Here is a 17,877-nt window from a genome sequence, read left to right as displayed (position 1 = left end):
CACAATTTGCAAAAACTTTCCTTGTCGCAAAGGCCTAACTTTATGTATTTTGATCCACACTATTTTTTTATAATGTTATTAAAAATTGATTTATTCTTATTTTTCACATTTAAATTAGAATGAGAGGTTTGAAAATACAGATATCGCATAAAATACCGGATATCACACAAAATTCCGGACAAGATCGATTTCACGATAACCACAAGAGGAATAATTCTGACAATTTTCTTCAAAATATATTTCGTCAATACAAATTCATTTGATAAATGAGACTTTCAAAATAGCTTCACTTGTGCACAGAGAAAATATATATCGAAATTTCGGAAAAATAGGATTTTGAGTATTTTTGAGATTTCAATCATAATATTTTTCTGAGCACAAACGAGGAAGTTTTGAAAGTTTTGTATAGCAAATGAGTTTGCATTAATGAGATATATTTTGAGGAAAGTTATCAGAATTATTCCTCTTGGGGTTATTGAGATGTCGATCTTGTCCGGTATTTTTTGCGCGCTCTGTATGATGAGTTGATAAAGAAATTAAATCAAAATATTCGATTTTTGTTTTATCTTAAAATAAAAACAAAATCACTTCACTTTTTTTTTTATTTGATAAATAAAACACCTGTTATCAAATGTGTTGAACAAATTAAATTTTCCTCATATTTCTCACACTTATTCCCCACACATCACTTATTATGATTTTTTCTAACATTTCATCTCTTCTTTATTATCTTTCAATAAATAAAATTTGTTCAATTTATAAGAAATCTTTTATTCTTTTTATGTTTTTTCTATTTGTTAACATTCAACATATTGATTTCGTTGTGGGTTAAAAAAAATTATTATTGAAATCTTGAACGTTTATACGACACTGGCTAATAAATGTTGATTAGAAGTAGAAAAGTTGAAGAAAACTCTTTAAAAAATGTGAACATATATATTTTTTCTTTTTTCAAAAACAAAGAACTTCACGCAGCTTGTTTGATTTCAAGAAGATTGTAAAGAAGCATGAGAAATATTTGAAACAGAAGAAGAAGAAGATGATGATGATGAAACATGAGTTGATGAAATGGAAGTTGTTGAAGAAGAAGCTGAGGGAGTGGACGAAGTGACTGGTGATGGAGAAGGAGAGGCAAAAGGAGAGGGAAGAGCAGCAGGTGAACACGATTGTGAAGAAAATGAACTATGCAATGGAGCAAAAGGCTGGCCATATTCGAAGTGACCAGTTGGTTCAGAGTGAGGAACAGAAGTAGAAGATGAATATGAGAGAGACGAAGACGATGTAGGATGTGGCTTTGAGTTGCTAAATGAATGAGACGGAGATGAGGATGAAAAATAAGATGGTTTAGATGAAGGTGAATATTGAGATGATGGAATGGGGTGCTGTACGAGTGAAGTGCCGAATGTTATTGGTGCCTCCTGCTCCTGCCCATTGAGGAGTATTCTGATGGCGCTCTCTGACCAGCCGCCTCCTCCTTCTCTTCTTTCGCTTCCTTTCACATCTCGCCTCCTTCCCTTTTCTCCACTGTCCTGCTCCAGTCCTCGCTCATATTGATGGGCTTTCATTTTGTCGCTTTCAATGACATCTGCTGATTCACTCTTCTGAAAATAACTGGCACGCGGCAGCGGTGGAAATGGAATACTCCCCAAATACTTCTTTATAATTTTCATGTCCGAAGAATCAGGAACAATTCTTCCACTTAGTCGTTTGTTTGTCAATGCTCGTAATTGTTTCAATCGAGATTCTTCGCTTCTTTTCAATCTCCTTGCAGCTTTAATCTTTCTCTCTTCCATTGTTTCTGAAGCATGTTCACTTCCATCTGTCCAGTCCATTGTCGCATTGTCTTCTCCATCACTTTCGATACACTTTTGCCTTCTTTTTTCGGAGATTTTCGCAGCAAGAAATTTCTGAAGATCAGAGTGATACCTCGTAAACATCTTAAATCCATAAATTGATAAATGAACAGGTGGTGGTCTATTGATCAAAAAACATTTTGGAAATTGTTGTAAAAATACGTGAACAAAAGATGGTCCAAAAGCTGCTCCATCAACATCAAAATGACGTTTTCTTGTTGGAGTATATATTTCTTCGCAGCATGGGCAGAATACTTTTACAGTATCTTGATCCAACTCAAAACTTTTCCCTACAGGAATAACTGGGTGTCCGTTGCACAACACATTTGGACAAGTACCAAATTCGAGATTCTCATATTTTTTTTTCTGAAAGGAAAACATGCCAATGAGTTAAATAAAACAAAATAAAAACAAATGAAAGCAACACACCATTGCCCTCAATCCTTGTTGAGTTGTTATATACCGAGCATGAATTAACATGTAAAGTGAGCATGTGTTTTTGTTCGCGTCATCACTGTTTAGATCAATTTCAGATTCTGAAATAGAATCGTCAAGAATTTCGCTGAGAGCTAAATTGAAATTTGGCACTTTTCCGGAAAGGCCAGTAAGATTATATTCATTTTCAATAAAGCTTCTATCGACTTGGCAGAAAAACTCATTTCCTCGAGCACAGCAAAACCATTCTATCCATGAATCAACTTCGCTATCTTCCTCGTCGCCAGTATCATCATCAAAAGGAAGCATCAAAGTTTCTTAGGAAAGAGCTAAAGAATGAATCTTTAAACTGTTGCTAAAAATCCTTAGCACTCATATTTTTAATTAAAAGAAAGGCATACTTGAAATGTCTGTACAAATTATAGTAATACCCTTAAGATATAAATATAAATTGTTTTGAAAGAGAATAGCATAAAAATGAAAGGATATTCTTCAAACTTAACGTAAAGAATATATAAACAGCTTGTTTTCAACAACATATGTTTTTGCCAGATGAAAAAGAAAAGGAGAAATCGATGAATAATTTATTTTTTAAAAAAGCTAGAAATAAAGTTGTTAACATGACGTAATGAATATTTTACATTTATTACAAGTTCTATATGATTCGTATAATATTTTTATCGATTAAAATAATTCAAATTCATTCTGCGTTTTATTTTATTTTTTTGAAGAGAAGAAATTAATTTTTAGTGAAAAGCTTTTCTTTTCTACTTGTCATATTTGAAGAACTTGTCCACCTTCTTGGAATCGTATTGAATTAGATTAGAATTCACTTAATATAGTTTTGAAGCGTTTGAAATATTGCTGAGTGCTCAAGAAGTTACAAAAATTTTTCTGTTTTTTTTTAAGTTCAAAAATTGAATATATATATTCGCATTTCATTTATTTTCCCTCAAAAGAATGTGAAATGATTTGTGAATTATCTTCATTGGAACTTCCGTTTCAAACAGCTTGCAACTAAATTACAGGAAGAACACGATGAAAAAAACATATTAAAGCAAACAAACAAAAATGAATTCAAAATTCTTCAGATTTTCATATTTTAATGAAACCCTTTTAAAAATGAAGACGGAGAATCTCAATCCAAAACAATTTAATGAATTCACAAACCAAAAATTCATGTTACAAAAATAATTGATCATTCTTTTAAAAAGTGTTCAATGAAAACCAAAGTTTTAAAGCTTAATTAAATTTAAGAATTTTGAGCAGCTTTTCCTTATCGAATAATGAGAAAACAATTTCCAAGCTCATTGCATTCTATCGTATATCATCTTGCGCGTCTTTCGCACATCTTCCAGCTCGAACCCAACAGACTCGCATGGGCTTGGAATCGACGTAAAGGTGTCTGCAAAACATGTCAAAAAATGGGAGTAGAGGGAGAGCATTTACCAAAGAAACATATATCATTCATTAAAAAGTTAAAAAAAAAAATAATATTTGAATTAATTGCAAATCTCAAAACACATTTATTCATAAATTTTACTCGAAGTAACTCACTCGATCTATTATCATAATCCATACCGCTGTTGAGCAGAGAAGCAAACGAAGTGTTGCTGAGGATGCGGACAACCAGCTCCACAATTCCGCTTTCGACTCCAAAGAACGACTTGACATTCATCACATTCCGCGAGCCACTCAGAGGGCGATACAAACCCTGCCTCTTCAGACTGTTCTCCTCTTCCTCGTCGTCAATGCGCTTTTCATACTCCACCTCGTCGTCTCCTTCAAACTCTTCCTCCAACGAGTCATCGCCTGACTCCGAAAGACTGAACTCCTCTTCTGCTTCGCCCTTCTCTTCATCTCTTTCATCATCTCTTTTCTCTTCCTGGCGCTTCCCCTTTCTGGTTCTTTTAGCAGCAGCAAGAATTCGCTCTTTCCTTTTCATTGCAGCTGCCTTCCCCTTCGACTCGCTTGTCATCTTCTCCTTCTCCTTCTCTTCCCACTCTCTGCACCATCCGTAGTCCACATCCTTCCCTCCCACACACCCAACAGACTCCCACCAGCTCTTCACCCAGCGCCACACGCAGCATCTCTTCAGCATCGTCTCTCTTCTTTTCGACTCTTCTTCCTCTGCTTCCTCTTTCCCTGCTGCCGCATCGCTGCCAAAAGCAGCCAGCGGAGGAGCAGACGGGGCAGACGACGAGGCAATGCACAGAATATGGAAGATGACACGCAATGGCAAATCAGCCTCTGCCACTGAAGAAGAAGAAGAAGAAGAAGATGATGATGATGATGAAGAGGCAGCAAAGTATGGCATGCACTCAACCAGTCTGTGGCAGCAGTTGAACAGCGTGGAGAGGATGAAGAAGGCTGAGCAGATGTCAACCAGACACTGAGAAGGAGCAGCAGGCGAGGCAGGTGCCAGCAGAAGGTCAAGAAGAAGCGTAATGCCTCCCTCTGCGATGAACAGCCGGGTGTTTGAGCAGTGCGAGTAGAGGAGATTGGATAGGGCACACGTCGCAGCTGGTATAAGCGCCTTCTTCCGCAGCCGATCGGGAGTTGAATAGAAGTTCGTGGTTGTATTTGTGAACTGCGCCAACAGCTTCAAAATGGCTCGCACAGTTCCTTTGTCGCAGAAGGCATTGCGGAGAAGAGGATCTGATGAAATGAATGATCACATAACATTTAGCAAATATAACATGATTATTACAGAATATTGTATCAAATAATAATAAGAATAATAATCAGTTAAATAGAAAATAAATCAAAAATATCAAAACCTTCTCTTGCAGCATTTGCAATCACCCAGAGTGTGTTTTCGAGTGTTTCGTCATCGTCCTGTGCGAGTGAGTCCATCAGAGTAGCCAATGCACCATCTTCCAGAATGTCCCTCATGCCATAGCCAGCATCAGTCAAGTGGAGGAGACAGCGAGACGCATTCAGACGCAGCTCAGGAATAGGCAGGGAAAGAAGATTGATCAGCTTCACCATCGAATACGAGGCAACTTTGCTTCGATGGCTAAACACAATGGGACAAATAAAATAAGATAAGATAATCAAAAAAGTTAATACATGTTGTTTATAAAAGAATGAAATAATTTTTAGATTAAAAAATAAAATAAAAATAAAATAAAAATTAAACTCAATCAAACCAATCTGTTCTCGTTTCATATTCGACTCCTTCGAAGTACACGCGATGGAAGTCCTTCTTCCCTTCTCCCTCGCAATAGTGCACCATCACATACGACGCCACTGTCAGTATCTCCAGCGGCGCCCCAGCAGTCGCCAGCACATTCGCTATCACATCTATCCCATTCCTCGCCCCTTTCCTCTCCTGCACTCCCAGCGGCTGTGGCTGAGCTATGTCCAGAAGTGTTCTCAACGCCTCGCTGTTTTTGGTGTCCAGTGCTAATCTGTACAACACATTCCACGCGCCAATATCGCTCTCCCCGCCTTGCTTCATCATCCGAGCTGCTTCTGTCCACTTCTCCAAATATGCTGTGAACATTCTGAAATTCGTGGCGTGCCTTTGAATGAAGTCTGAGTACTGACTGGCATTCAGCAGAGAATACTGCCCCACGATCTGCCCTGGTGTCACGACGTATGTGACAGGATAGCTCACTCTGGGGTCATACGGCGGCAGCAGCTGCATATCTTTCGGAGGGATGGGCTGTGTCAGGCCAACACGCGACATCATCACACCAAACTTCTCTTCAGACACGAAGGAGGAGCGGGCGATGGGCTCACGTGGCCATTTTGGAGGGAGTGGAGAGAAAGAAGTCAGCTGCTGCACACGAAGGAGAGAGGGAGAGGGAGAAGGAAGGATTTGAGAAGAGAATGAAGAGGAGGAGGAGGAGGAAGTATCTGAGAACAAAGATTGAGTAGACTGGAAGAGCAGATGATGCGCAAACACGAAGTTGATAAAGAGGGAAGCCTGAGAAGAGAGAAGAGAGGCAACAAGCGAATGCTCCTCTTCAGAAGTGATGGTGAGTGTCCTGTGAAGAGTGCGGGGCAGCGAAAAGGCAGACAGATGAGGAGAAGTCAACAGCTGCGAATTTCTGAAGAGGGCTGAGCCGGATGATGATGGAGAATAAATAGGAGCGGTGAAAGAGAGAGAAGAGAGAGAGGAAGAAGAAAAAGAAGAAGACAAAGGCATTGGCACATTCTGAGCGGAAACCAGAGCAGTTGACATTTTCTGAGAAAGCTGTTCTTGTGCAGCGAGAAGGAGGCAGAGAATGTGCAGAGCAAACACTCTGCCTAAGGGAGTCATCGTGGCTGGGGCAGAGAAGGAGATCAACGCAGACGCCTTTGCCTTCGCTTTTGCAGAAGAAGAAGAAGAAGATGATGATGATGATGACGATGATGAATTCTTCCCTCCTTGCTCAGCTTCTTTCTCTTCGTCCATTCTTTCCAGTGCTCTTCTGTGTTGTGCCTCAGAAAACAGACACGAGGCGACGATGTTGAATGCAGAAGGGACAGCCTGCAGAAGCAGCGAAGGAGCAACAGGGTCCATCACACACACTGAATGCAATGCAAACAGGACAGCAAAGCGGACACAGCGGGACGGGCGCATTCGTGTCTCAGGCAGAGCAGGGATCGCCAGCAGCTCCATCGCATTCACAAAGAAAGACGGATGGCGCGCACACAACTTGGCATTTGCAGGATCGACATAGCAGAAGTGGCCGATGCACGAGGCAGCGAGGAAGCAGCGCTCTTCGGAGGGAGAATAGAGAGACGGAGCTAAAGAAGAAGAAGAAGAAGAAGAAGAAGAGGCAGAAAGAGAATAAGAAGACGATGAAGCCATCGGAAGTTGCAGCAAAGAGATGAAAACAGGAAAGAGCTTGGCGTCTCTCACCTGCACGAATGAGAATCCTCTCTTGCCCAGTTCATGCACTGTATGTAATGCAATCAAAAAGGAGCCAGCAGAAAAGCCACTTGGCTGTGGTGAGTGGGTGATGGCGTCTGCAAACGAGAGGCCAGCAGAAACCTTCACTGTCAGTGCCAGCTTATCTGAGTATGAATAGAAGCGGTTCCCACCCAAATCGCACTTGTTCTTCACAAACACGCCTCGCCCTGCTTCGAAGTTCAGTGCAATCAGCTGGAACAAGAAGCAGAGTGTTTCTGGAGTCGGCGGGGGAACAGAGGCAGATGTCTGTTTGAAGGCGCCTTTTGCTCTGTTGGCTCCGATGATGCGTGTTTCTGTGGCATGGTTCTTGAGCGAGCGGAGGAGCTGAGACAGTTGCGGAGTGAGGGAGAGGGCATTCACCGGATTCTGCTTGATGAACAGGAAGGATGTTGAAGGAGCAATCGACGAGTTGGTAGCGATTCTGCTATTGTCGCTTTTGTGGAGTTCATCATACAGCAACATGTACAGCCTGCTGTTGCTGATTGGTTTGGTATGCACTGCCTGATAAGTGGCAGACGCTGTGTTGTCCAATCGGCTGACAAATGTGCCAGATGAGATCAGATTCAGCGTCAGTTCGTCGATTCCCTTTCGTCCTTCGTCAGATTTTTCTGTGAGAACAAACAAGAGTCTGGCGAGTTCTGTGCGGAAGGGCAGAGAAGAGAGAGGAGAGCTGAGGAGAGAGGAGATCAGCTGAACTGACTGAGGAATCGACAGAAAGGCAGCTGTGATTTCTTCTCTCGTCGCCATCGTCTGCCCATCGCCCACAAACGAGGCAGAACAAGAAAAGCACGAGGAATATGTGGCTGTCTGTGTCTTCTTCCCTTCTCCTCCACTCAGCAACACCCTCAACACTTCAGTCAACACATTCTCTCTTTCCACATGTGCAGACACTGTTCTTCTTGCCTCGTTGAACACGTGGACAGGCGGCTGGCCAGTCATGTTTGTGTAGTAAGAGGCGAGGGAGGAGGAGGTGCCAGCATAATCAGACAGGCAGTTGATGAAGTTCTGGGCGAGGTCGACAAGAGAAGGAGGGGCGGTGACAACAATTGCAGTGGAGGAAGGAGGGAAAGAGAAGGAGGAGACGAACTCGCGACCTGGATCGACTGGAAGAAGAGTGATCAGAGAGGCAGAGAATGGGGCTGAGGGGATAAGGAAATAGATGACAGAACATTCAGATCAATAAAAGAAATAATGATAATTATAATAAATAATGGAGAGATAAAAAAATAGAAATGATAACACACTTGTCCGTGTAGCTTCTCTGATGGCGTTCTCAGCCTTGTTTCTGACCTGCTGTGCAATCGATCTCATTTCACTTGTGATGGTCTTACCCAAAATAGACGATATAATCTCAAAGGAAGATGCAGTCAGCGATGGTTTCGCTTGTTGTGTGGAAGTCATCGCCTTTTTGTGTTGTCTTGCAATCGTCTTCTTCTCTTTCCTCCGCTCAGCCCTCGCAAATGTGATCAGCGCCACCTTCATAATGAACTTCTTCCCTGCCCTCTGGATCATCGCACACCTGTCTCTCATCGTTCGCTCAAACAGCCATTTGTGTGCCCACTCTTTTCCACCCACTTTTGGATTCCACAGCGCCATCTCACCTTCATCGTCTTCATCCTCTCCTTCCTCTCCATCCATTCCCTGTGGCTCTCCCACAACTGCCTTGTCTGCTCTGCTCTTCATCAGCACTGGCAGTGTCGTCTCGTCTGTCAGCTCTCTCAGTGCCCGTATGGCGTAGTATTCAATCCACTTGGCTGTGGGAAGAGGAGGCAGATTGTCCACAATTGTGTGCTTTGCTGGCTGATCTGTGGCTGATGCTGTCTGCATAGCAGCAGATGAAGCAGGGATGCCATCAATATTTGATTCAAGCATTCTTGATGATGAGGATAAAGAGGAAGAGGAAGTGGAAGCTGAAGCCGAAGAAGAAGAAGAGAACAAAATGTCAGATGGCAGATCAGACGACGATGCAACAGCTGCTGTTGGGTCCATCTGCGACTCTTCCATCACTCTCCTCATATCTTCCTCTTCACTCACAAGCTCTTCCTTCTTCTCTGACTCACTCTGCATTCTGTCTCTCTCTTCGTATCCTTCCATGTCTTCATCATTCATCGCCAGCAACACCTCTGCTGGCATCGGCGCATCCACAACTGCATTCCCTTCATCATTCTCACTCTCTTTCAATGAAGGTGATGAAGAAGAACGCAAAGGCAGCGAAAGAAGCTTTCCTTTGTTCTTCTTCAGCGACAGAGCAGCACCACCGACAGATAAAATGCGGAGGATGGTGTTGAACACACCAGCAGCTGCAAGCTTCTCTCTGAACAGCGCTGAAATGTGTGCCACATTCGCCACAAACAGAAGGACGCTGGCGAGTTCAGAGCCGACATGCTCACGCAGAAGGGCGTTGATGAGATGGGGCAGGGGGAGAAGACGAGTGGCAGATGAAGAAAGATTGACGCCCAATGCAGATGCTGCACCATACAACGAGGGGGTGCATTTTGACTGAGGGGGAAGCTGGACAACAGAGACAGATGCAACAAGATGGGCTACTCGTCTGTCTTGTTTCACAAACAGTGCAATGGCACGTGCTGCGTGGATGGCAGGGGGAGTTGGCTGGGCTGAGGAGAAAGGCGCCTGGCGAGTGTTGGAAAGAGTTGGGGGCTGTGTCAGATTCACTGGAGGCGCATTCCACGCAAGAAGGAGAACAAGTTTGTGGAGATAAGGCACGTTTTGGATGCGGAAGGAAGGAGTGTTGGAGGCAGAAGGGGTGATAGAAGAGGCTGGAGCCAGCAAATCCCTCACTCCCAGTCCCAATTCAGCAAAGCAGGACAAACAAGCAGCAGTCAGCGCAGTCACCCGCTGTGAGTGGTTGGAAGGGTCAAGAAGCTTCAAGAGAGAAGTGAAGGTGTAGCCATACATCTTCACTGCCAGCATATCACACACCCTGTTGAACTTCACTCCGTTGTACTCCAACGTCCTTCCACTGGTTGTGGTGCGCATCATCTTCGACGACGGCTTTGCGTGGATTGTCGACAGAAACACCACAAAGAACTGGCACGAGCGGAAGATGATCTCATCTGGCGTTGACCGCAGCCCTGCACTCACCCACTCAATGCCCCTCAGCGCATCCAAAGACATCCGCTCAACGGGCCCTCGCCTCGCAATGGCAATCGAAATGTCGAGCACTCTCGTCTGCAGTGCGGTGTTGGGTATCCCCAACAGAGGCAAAATCTGCGGGAGGGCTGCCTGGATGGTCTCGTAGTTCATCGCTGTCTGTGCAAAAAGAGTGAGCAGCTCAGCAGAAAGCGTCCTGTCGACGTCTGAATACTTCACAATCCTCTTGTCATTCAGCAGCGTCGTGAACACTTTCTCCCACAGCGCCCAGTATTTGTCTGGCGGGTGTGTCTGAGACAGCCTCAGGAGCGCAAGAACAGTCGCATGCTGAATTGTCGGCTCAGCCACCTGCAGACACTCCACCATCCACTCTGTCCCCTTCAGATCTGGATCCAACAGAACATCTTCTCCTTGCAGAAAGACCAAAAGCACGTCAATTGCTGCCTTCCTCAGCTGCTTCAGGTTTGATGACACAGCCGTCGCTATCACAAAGAGACACCCTTTCACAGTCACAGACACATCGTGTCTGAGAGAATAGCGTATCTTCAGCATCGCCTCCAGCGACTTCATCACTGCATAGCTCTTCATGGCTGTCTTCTCACTGCTTTTGGACAAGTTCTCCAGGAACATGAAGTTCATCAGCATCATCATCCCTTCCTTGCTGTTCCGCTCCTTCAGAAAGGCGATGTTCACAATCTCATCAAAGACAGTCTTCCTTGACCGAGAGGCAGTCACAGGGAGAGGAAAGAGAGAGAGGCTGAGTGGCTGAGGCGTCTCAAAGCCGACAGTCGAAGACGGTTTGAGCAGCACTTGCGAGGGAGACGGGGGAAGGGTGAAGAGGATAGGATAGGCAGAGAGGAAGGAGAGGCGGAGGACATGAAGCATCGACTCCAGGGAAGACGAGTTGAGAATGGAGAGATAATCAGAATAGGAGCTGAAGTCAACAGCAGAGGCATCGTTGGCTACTGGGCGAGGGAACATTCCAAAGAGAAGATTGTCATCTGAAGAAGAAGAAGATGATGAGGAAGAAGCAGAACAGCTGTCAGATTCACCTGTTGTTCTGTCCAGCGTCTCCTGCCCTCCTTTCATCAGAGCCTGTCTCTTCACAAACGACGCAAAGAAGAACGGATTCTCAGCCACAATTCGCTTTCTCCTCTCTTCCTCCTCCTTCTCCAAGTCCAGCACTTGTGCATCCTTCATCGTGCGCCAGACGGAAGAGGTGTCGAGCACAGCGCCGAAGAAATAGCGGAGGAAAGAGATTGAAACATACGCTTTTATTTCCGGCAGAGCAAGCAAGCGGCGCACAAACACAGCACATTCGCGAAGGAAGAGGAGGGAGAAGAAGGAAGAGGAGGCATCCTTTGGAGAGGAAGAGAAGAAGACAGGAGGAAGATCGAAGAAGGAGGTGCGGGTGGAGTGGAGAGGAGATGGGGTGATTGTGAGGGTGGGAGAGGAGAGAAGAGAAGTTGGGTTGTCAGATGAATCAGACGGAAGAGCATTAGAAGATGATGATGACGATGCTGTTGACTGATTGTCTTTATCAGCATCATCAACTGCATCGTCAGGACGAATGGGAGAAGATGTGGCAGAAACAGAAGCAGAGGAAGAGGAAGAGGAAGAATCAGAAGAATCAGAAGAAGCAGCATTCACACTCTGCCTGAAGAGAGGAAGATAAGACGGGGACATTGCAGCGAATGGGTTGTATTCAGGTGTGGAGAGGACGCTTCCGATGAAAGAGAAGACAGACGGAAAAGAAGGCAAGGTGACAGTTGCTGGCTGGAGAGAAGGGTGGAAAGAGTTCGCATTTGGAGTGCGGCAGAGGAAGAGGGCGCGGAGCAGATGGAGAAGCACATGCAGCCAGTAGGCAATGTTGGTGGAGACGTCTGTTTGAGACAGCGACTCATTCAGAAATGCCAAAAAGAACGAGAGGCGGAAGGGAACGGTCGATGGAAGGCATTTCGACTGCAGCTGAAACAGAAACGTGGCTGCATCTGCTGCACCTGCCTCAGAGTCCTCGTTCATCCCCCAGTCTGCCACTCCTTTCTCTCCCTGTGCCATCTGCTGCTGCTGCTGTGCCATCCGACTTCTCCGTCTGGCTGCTCGCTCTCCTTCACCTCTCACCCACTCTGCCTCTTTGTGCTCGTCTTCGTCAGGAATGGTGTCTATCTGTGCCAGCTGCAGAATGACGGGAGGGTCGATGCCATTCAGACAGAAGGGGAAGGAGGCTGACTTCACTTGAGAAGAAGACAAAGAAGGGATAGAAGAAGGAGAGGGTGGAGGAGAGGAAGAAGAAGATGATGAAGAGGAAGGGTAGATAGAAGAAGAGAGAGAAGGCGATGGGACAGACGAGTGGGAAGAAGTCATGTTTGAAGGGGCAGTTGAACGGGCACCTGCGAATGAAGGGGAGATTGGTCTGCCTGGATCGTTGGATGTGTTTGAAAGGAGATAAGGCGGAGTGCCAGCAGGGCGGGAAGGGATGGGAGTGGGTGGCTGAGGAGGAAGAGACCGTCTTTGCTGAGATTGAAGAAGAGAGGCAGAAGCAGAAGAAGGAGAAGGAGAGGGAGAAGGAGAGGAAGAGGAGGAAGAAGGAAGCATAGCAGCAAGAGAGAGAGATGAAGAATGAGAAGAGGCAGAAGAGATCTGATCCTCCACAAAATAACAGCAGAGTGTGCGGAGTGCTTCTCTTGCGATGTCCTTGTAGAGACTTGTGAAGTGTGTTGAGTAAACAGACAGAAACAGAAACTGATCAGTTGCACCAACAATAACATTTCCTGTCTCAGTCACGCACACACTTCTCCTTTCTCTCTCTCTCTCTCTCTCTCTTTCTCTTTCTCTGTTTGTATTTGTGCTTGTGTTTGTGTCTTTCTGAGCAGAAGCAGAAGAAGAGGAAGAAGAAGAAGCAGTTTGTTTCTCTCTGTTGTTTCTTTGCTCTCTCTTTCTGTGCATCTTCAGCTGCAGACGCACAAAATGGTGGAATCTGTTGAGCTGCACAAGCAGAAGGAGGAAGTCTGCAATTGTGAATGGGCATCTTTCATTGGGCTTGTTGCGATCATCATTAGCAATAGAAGAAGAAGAAGAAGAAGAAGAAGGGCTGAGGGGGAAGAGGGAGGAGAGGGTGTGTGTGTGCTGGATGGGTACAGCAGGGGCAGTGAGAGGGAAGGAGAAGCGCCGAATGAGTGCGATGAGAGAGAGGAGACTGACACACAGCGTGTTGTGGTCAGCTTCAGTGAACACTAAGTTGGAAGAGGGAAACGAAGGAGCAGCATTCGAAATGAAAAAAGAGGAGGAGGAAGAAGAAGATGATGATGAAAAAGATGAATTCTGAGTGAGTTCATAAGAGATCTGAGAATGTTGAGTTTTGCTTAATGCGACGCAACCTCTGCCTTTTATGATGGCCTCACATACAAGTGATACAAGTGGAGCAAAACACTCAGCAAAAGAAGGAGGCGATGAAGGAGCAATAAACAGAGGGGGCTTGAGGAATGGGCGAGAAGGAGTAGAAGAGAAGGAAGAGGAAGAAGAAAAAGAAGAGGGAGAAGGAGAAGAAGGAGGAGATGAAGAAGAAGGAGAAGAAGATGATGATGATGCAGTTGATTGCAGAGGCTGTGGGATTGGCAGTGGAGGAATGGCAGTGAAAGAGACAGCAGCAGACGAAGAGGACATCAGCAGTGAAAGAGTGTTCTGTATCAAATACGGATAGATCGAGGCAAGTGAGGCAGAAGACGAGCGGAGGATGGCAGAAAGGGAAGGCGGCGCCTGCGAAGAAGAAGAAGAAGAAGGGAGGCAGAAGGAAGATGGAGGAATGAGGAAGGAAGAGGCGCGGAATAAACAGAGTGTGGTGAGTTTGATGAGGGAAGGGGAGTGGATGAAGAAGAACGGGTGCAGAAGAGAAGGGAGAGAGGGAGAAAGGGACATCGATGAGAAGAGCTGAGAAGAGGCAGACAGAACAGCTGTGGTGTTGATGCGCTTCAAAAGAGAATGGACAGCAACAGAGCAGAGGAAGGATACAACACGCGGTGAGGCAAAAAGAGGAGGAGGAGGAGGAGGAGAGGAAGAGGAGGAGAAAGAGGAGGAGGAAGAGGAGGAGGAAGAAGAAGAAACAGAATAAGAAAAAGAAGGAGGCAGTTGAGGCTGCACAGCCATTTTGAAGAGCCAGGGCAGCAGAACAGCAAATGCGCCCTTCTGTTTGATCATTGTCTGCACAAAAGAAATCAAAAGAGGAGCAGATTGTGCCTGTCTCCTCATCGCATCGAAGGCAGAATCAGCAGAGTCAGCTGAATACTCTTCACGTTCATAAAGCAGAGCCAGTTTGAGAGAGGTGTCGTCGGCGGCAGAGAGAGAGAAAGAAAGCAGGAGAAGAGCAACCAACGGATCGATGTTGAGCAGAAGAGCAGAAGAGCAGAGGCTAATGAGTGAGTGGAGGGGAGGGGCATTTGAAAGAGGGAATGAAAGAGACTTCTGCGATGAAGAAGCAGCTAAGGAAGAAGAAGATGAGGAAGAGGAAGAGGAAGAGGAAGAAGAGGGTGAAGCAGAAGATGAAGTGAATGATGTGGTTGAAAGTGTTGTGGCTTGTGGTGTGTGTGGTGGTGCAGACGAAGAAGGAGAATGAAGAGGAGAGGGAGCAGGCGATGCCGAAGGCGATGAAGACGGATTTGCGAGCGGAACCTGCTGCAAAAGAGACTGATGAAGAAGAGACGAAAGCTCAGATGAGGAAAGTGCCTGCATTGAATGGAGATGAGCTGCTCTGTTGGGGAATATGAGAGGGTGGGGAGGTGGTGTGTTGAGTGGAGCTCCGCCAGAAGACAACACTTCATAGGCAGGAAAAGCAGATGGCGTGCCATTCATCAAAATCAGTCGGAGCACGTTGAGAGAGGAAGACACATCCGTCGGAAGTGGAGAAGACGAATCGCTTGTGAGCGAGGCAAGAAACGCTTCCCATTCTGAATCGCCTGATAAAATTTTCTCGTTTCTGCCAATTTCTTTTTCATCGGTTGCACTCTTTTTCACTCCGTTTTCTGCTGCTTCAGCGTCATCCTCTCTTGTTTCGGACGTTCTGTCTCTTTCTTCTTTGGTCTGTCCAAGCTCTTTGCCAAGACAAAATCCTTCTGCAAATTGAGATAAAGCGGAATTTATTCGAACAGGAGTTTTGAAAATGAAGTCGTAATCGCATTTTGTCGGTGCATTGAAGTTATTTTCATCTTTTCGATTTTCTAATTTCTGACTATTTCTTTGAGAGTTGTTTCCAGTTAATGACTTTGCATAATGTGAAGTTGTTCCGGTTGAAAATGAGCACAAAAGATGGGATATTTTCATTTGGTTTTCGGAAAGAAGTTCAAGTTCTGAAACAGAAAGGCCAGATTGATCATGCGAAGATTGAAAATCAGATGCTAAACGAGAGCATCGAATAAAATAGTGAATTGCTCTTATTGAATTTGAAATAGTCTCGCGACTTTGACACTTCAATCCAAGTTGAATGATGTGAGTCAACCTTGTTGAAGGTTTTACCTCTGTATAAGGAACTTTTCGAAAAAAAAAATAAGTTTTAACGATAACATATAACAATAATATCTAAAATAATAAAGCATACGGCAAGCATATGTAATGTAGCAAGTAGGGCAAGCATGCTTTGTTGTTTTTAACTGAACAACAGCGCTTTCATTAAGGCATCTTTGAAAATTATTTATATGTTCAAAAAAAAATTAATTTGAAAAAATGAAACGAAAAAAGTTATTCTTAAACTTTTCACAAATTTGTCGACAGCAAATTCCACAACTTCGCATAGAATTCTTTGACATAAATGCTAAACCACAAGATGGGCATTCATTCTCCTCCTCATTTCGTTCGTAAAACGGAGTAAAAATTGGCACTTCTTTCGCAGCATTTCGGAGTGTGCAAGATTCATTTGTCGTCGCGGTAACTGTTCTTGAAGAATCAAGCATTGCAGCTACCTGCGTAATTGCCAATAATGTTGTATTTAATTTTTGTAAAGGGTACTTCTAATTTGTTTATGTGCAAAAGTAATTGACACAAAGATATAATATGTCATTCAGTTTGAATGAAAAAAACTTTGTCATAATAGGATTTATTTGTTTCACGAAATTCAGACATTTTTACTTTCATCTCTTTTAAGGAAAAATACATAAATTATTTTAATGAAATTAAATAATATCATTGATTGCTAATTATTTCATTATTTTTTGAAATTTTGAATACGTATTTTACAGGGGGAAAAAATCGTTAGAGCTGAAATATGAGCAGCTTAAAAAGCAGAGGGTTTTTCTGTTGTTTTCAAAAAAAACAAAATCAAAAAGAATCTCAGTTACAAAATGAAATTCAAATCCTTTTATATTCCATTTCCTTGTATTCAATATTTTTTTCCCATTTTATTTTATTTTTATTTATTTTATTTTATGTTATTTTATGTTTTATTTTTTTGTTTTTCTTTTTTTTTTTCTTTTTTTTTTTTTGGATATTTTGTCCAGAAAATAAAACATAATCACTTGGAAACAAAGTTTGAATTATGATTGCTTTATGAAGTTTTTTTGAATACGGAAAAATATTATTTTTATTATGAAATGATAAGACATCTTTGAAATAAAGCATTTTTTCGTTTTGAAAAATTAATATTTTGGCAGAAAATATCAAGCATGTTCATTTTTTCAAACCCTGTGAAGAAGATTTTTATTCAATTCAAAGTTTGGATAAAAGTTAATAAATGAACGGTTCGCTATGCTCGGTAAGTGGGCAGATAACGACCGGAAAAAAAATTCGATCAACTTGTTTATATTTATTTATACAATTATGAAAAAACGCAATTATGATATTTCGAAAGTGACTTTAGTATAACAGTGATTTTTAACTGAGAAAACCTGTCTTTATAATCCAATATTAATTTTTATTTAGAAATCTTCCTCACTTTAAATAAAAAACTTTAATCAGTTGAATAAACAAAAAGTTTTCGTTTATCATAACCCTAATAAGCACTTTGACAAGGGATAAACCATCTTTTACTAAATGAAAACCAAAAAGAAATATTCTCTCTTTTTTATCTTAGGGGTATGATCATTAGCTTTAAATAACTACTGCCTTTTTAATACAAAAAAATTTCAGTTTTTTATCGAATATTTCTCTTTTTGAGAATTTTTACGTTCGTGAAAGTGAGTTTTTTAAGGTCAAATATTCTTCTTAAAGACTATTTTTGTACCGGTCGCTATGTACCCTCTAACCCTATGCTCCTTTTTTCAAACAGTTATAATAAATGTTTTTCGAAAATCTCACACAACGACTCTCGAATGCTTTTTCAATAGATGAATTGCACAATTTTTGTGTTATTTTGAAATTATTGAATAATTTTGAAATTTGCATATGTTATTTTAAAATAATCAAGTAATTTTGAAATTTTTCAAAAAATTCGAAAATAAGGCAGTTATTTTTAGTTTCGCCAACAAATTTCAAATTTAATAAAAATTGTGGGAAGATCTTCAATTTTCCCAAAAAAATTTTGGCATTCTCAAATTGTAGTATATTTATCACAAATATTATTAAATATGTTTTGCACAAATTTCAGAACGT

The 17,877-nt window shown here is 42.9% G+C and overlaps 2 protein-coding genes across 2 annotated transcripts; both read right to left on the bottom strand.

Moving 5' to 3' along the window:
* Positions 1 to 544: 544 nt before the first annotated feature.
* Positions 545 to 2,714, bottom strand: MONOS_6856 (putative casein kinase ii subunit beta). The gene is made up of 3 exons (XM_067877124.1): positions 2,690 to 2,714; positions 2,283 to 2,637; positions 545 to 2,219 (listed from the first exon to the last, which is right to left on the bottom strand). Exons 2-3 carry the CDS (start codon positions 2,595 to 2,597, stop codon positions 987 to 989), a joined length of 1,548 nt encoding a protein of 515 aa, XP_067720734.1. The 5' UTR covers positions 2,598 to 2,637; positions 2,690 to 2,714; the 3' UTR covers positions 545 to 986.
* Positions 2,715 to 3,214: 500 nt separating this feature from the next.
* On the bottom strand, positions 3,215 to 16,244 carry MONOS_6855 (uncharacterized protein; the record flags this gene model as incomplete). Its single annotated transcript, XM_067877123.1, has 7 exons — positions 3,215 to 3,693; positions 3,870 to 4,946; positions 5,069 to 5,307; positions 5,441 to 8,333; positions 8,439 to 15,824; positions 15,893 to 15,972; positions 16,045 to 16,244. The coding sequence occupies 7 exons, from the start codon at positions 16,242 to 16,244 to the stop codon at positions 3,596 to 3,598; spliced, it is 11,973 nt and encodes a 3,990-aa protein (XP_067720733.1). The 3' UTR covers positions 3,215 to 3,595.
* Between the last annotated feature and the right edge of the window lie 1,633 nt (positions 16,245 to 17,877).

The sequence above is a fragment of the Monocercomonoides exilis genome (assembly GCF_001643675.1).
Source record: "Monocercomonoides exilis strain PA203 chromosome Unknown scaffold51-639645, whole genome shotgun sequence".
NCBI lineage: Eukaryota > Preaxostyla > Oxymonadida > Polymastigidae > Monocercomonoides > Monocercomonoides exilis.
The sequence above is the reverse complement of the archived record's forward strand: the minus strand, read 5'-3'. Positions and strand labels throughout refer to the sequence as shown.

Coding starts and splice junctions, on each gene's coding strand:
- MONOS_6856 (XM_067877124.1), bottom strand. CDS start 2,597: ATGCTTCCTTTTGATGATGATACTGGCGACGAGGAAGATAGCGAAGTT. Junction 2,220..2,282: donor AACAAGGATTGAGGGCAATG/GTGTGTTGCTTT, acceptor TTTTCCTTTCAG/AAAAAAAAATATGAGAATCT.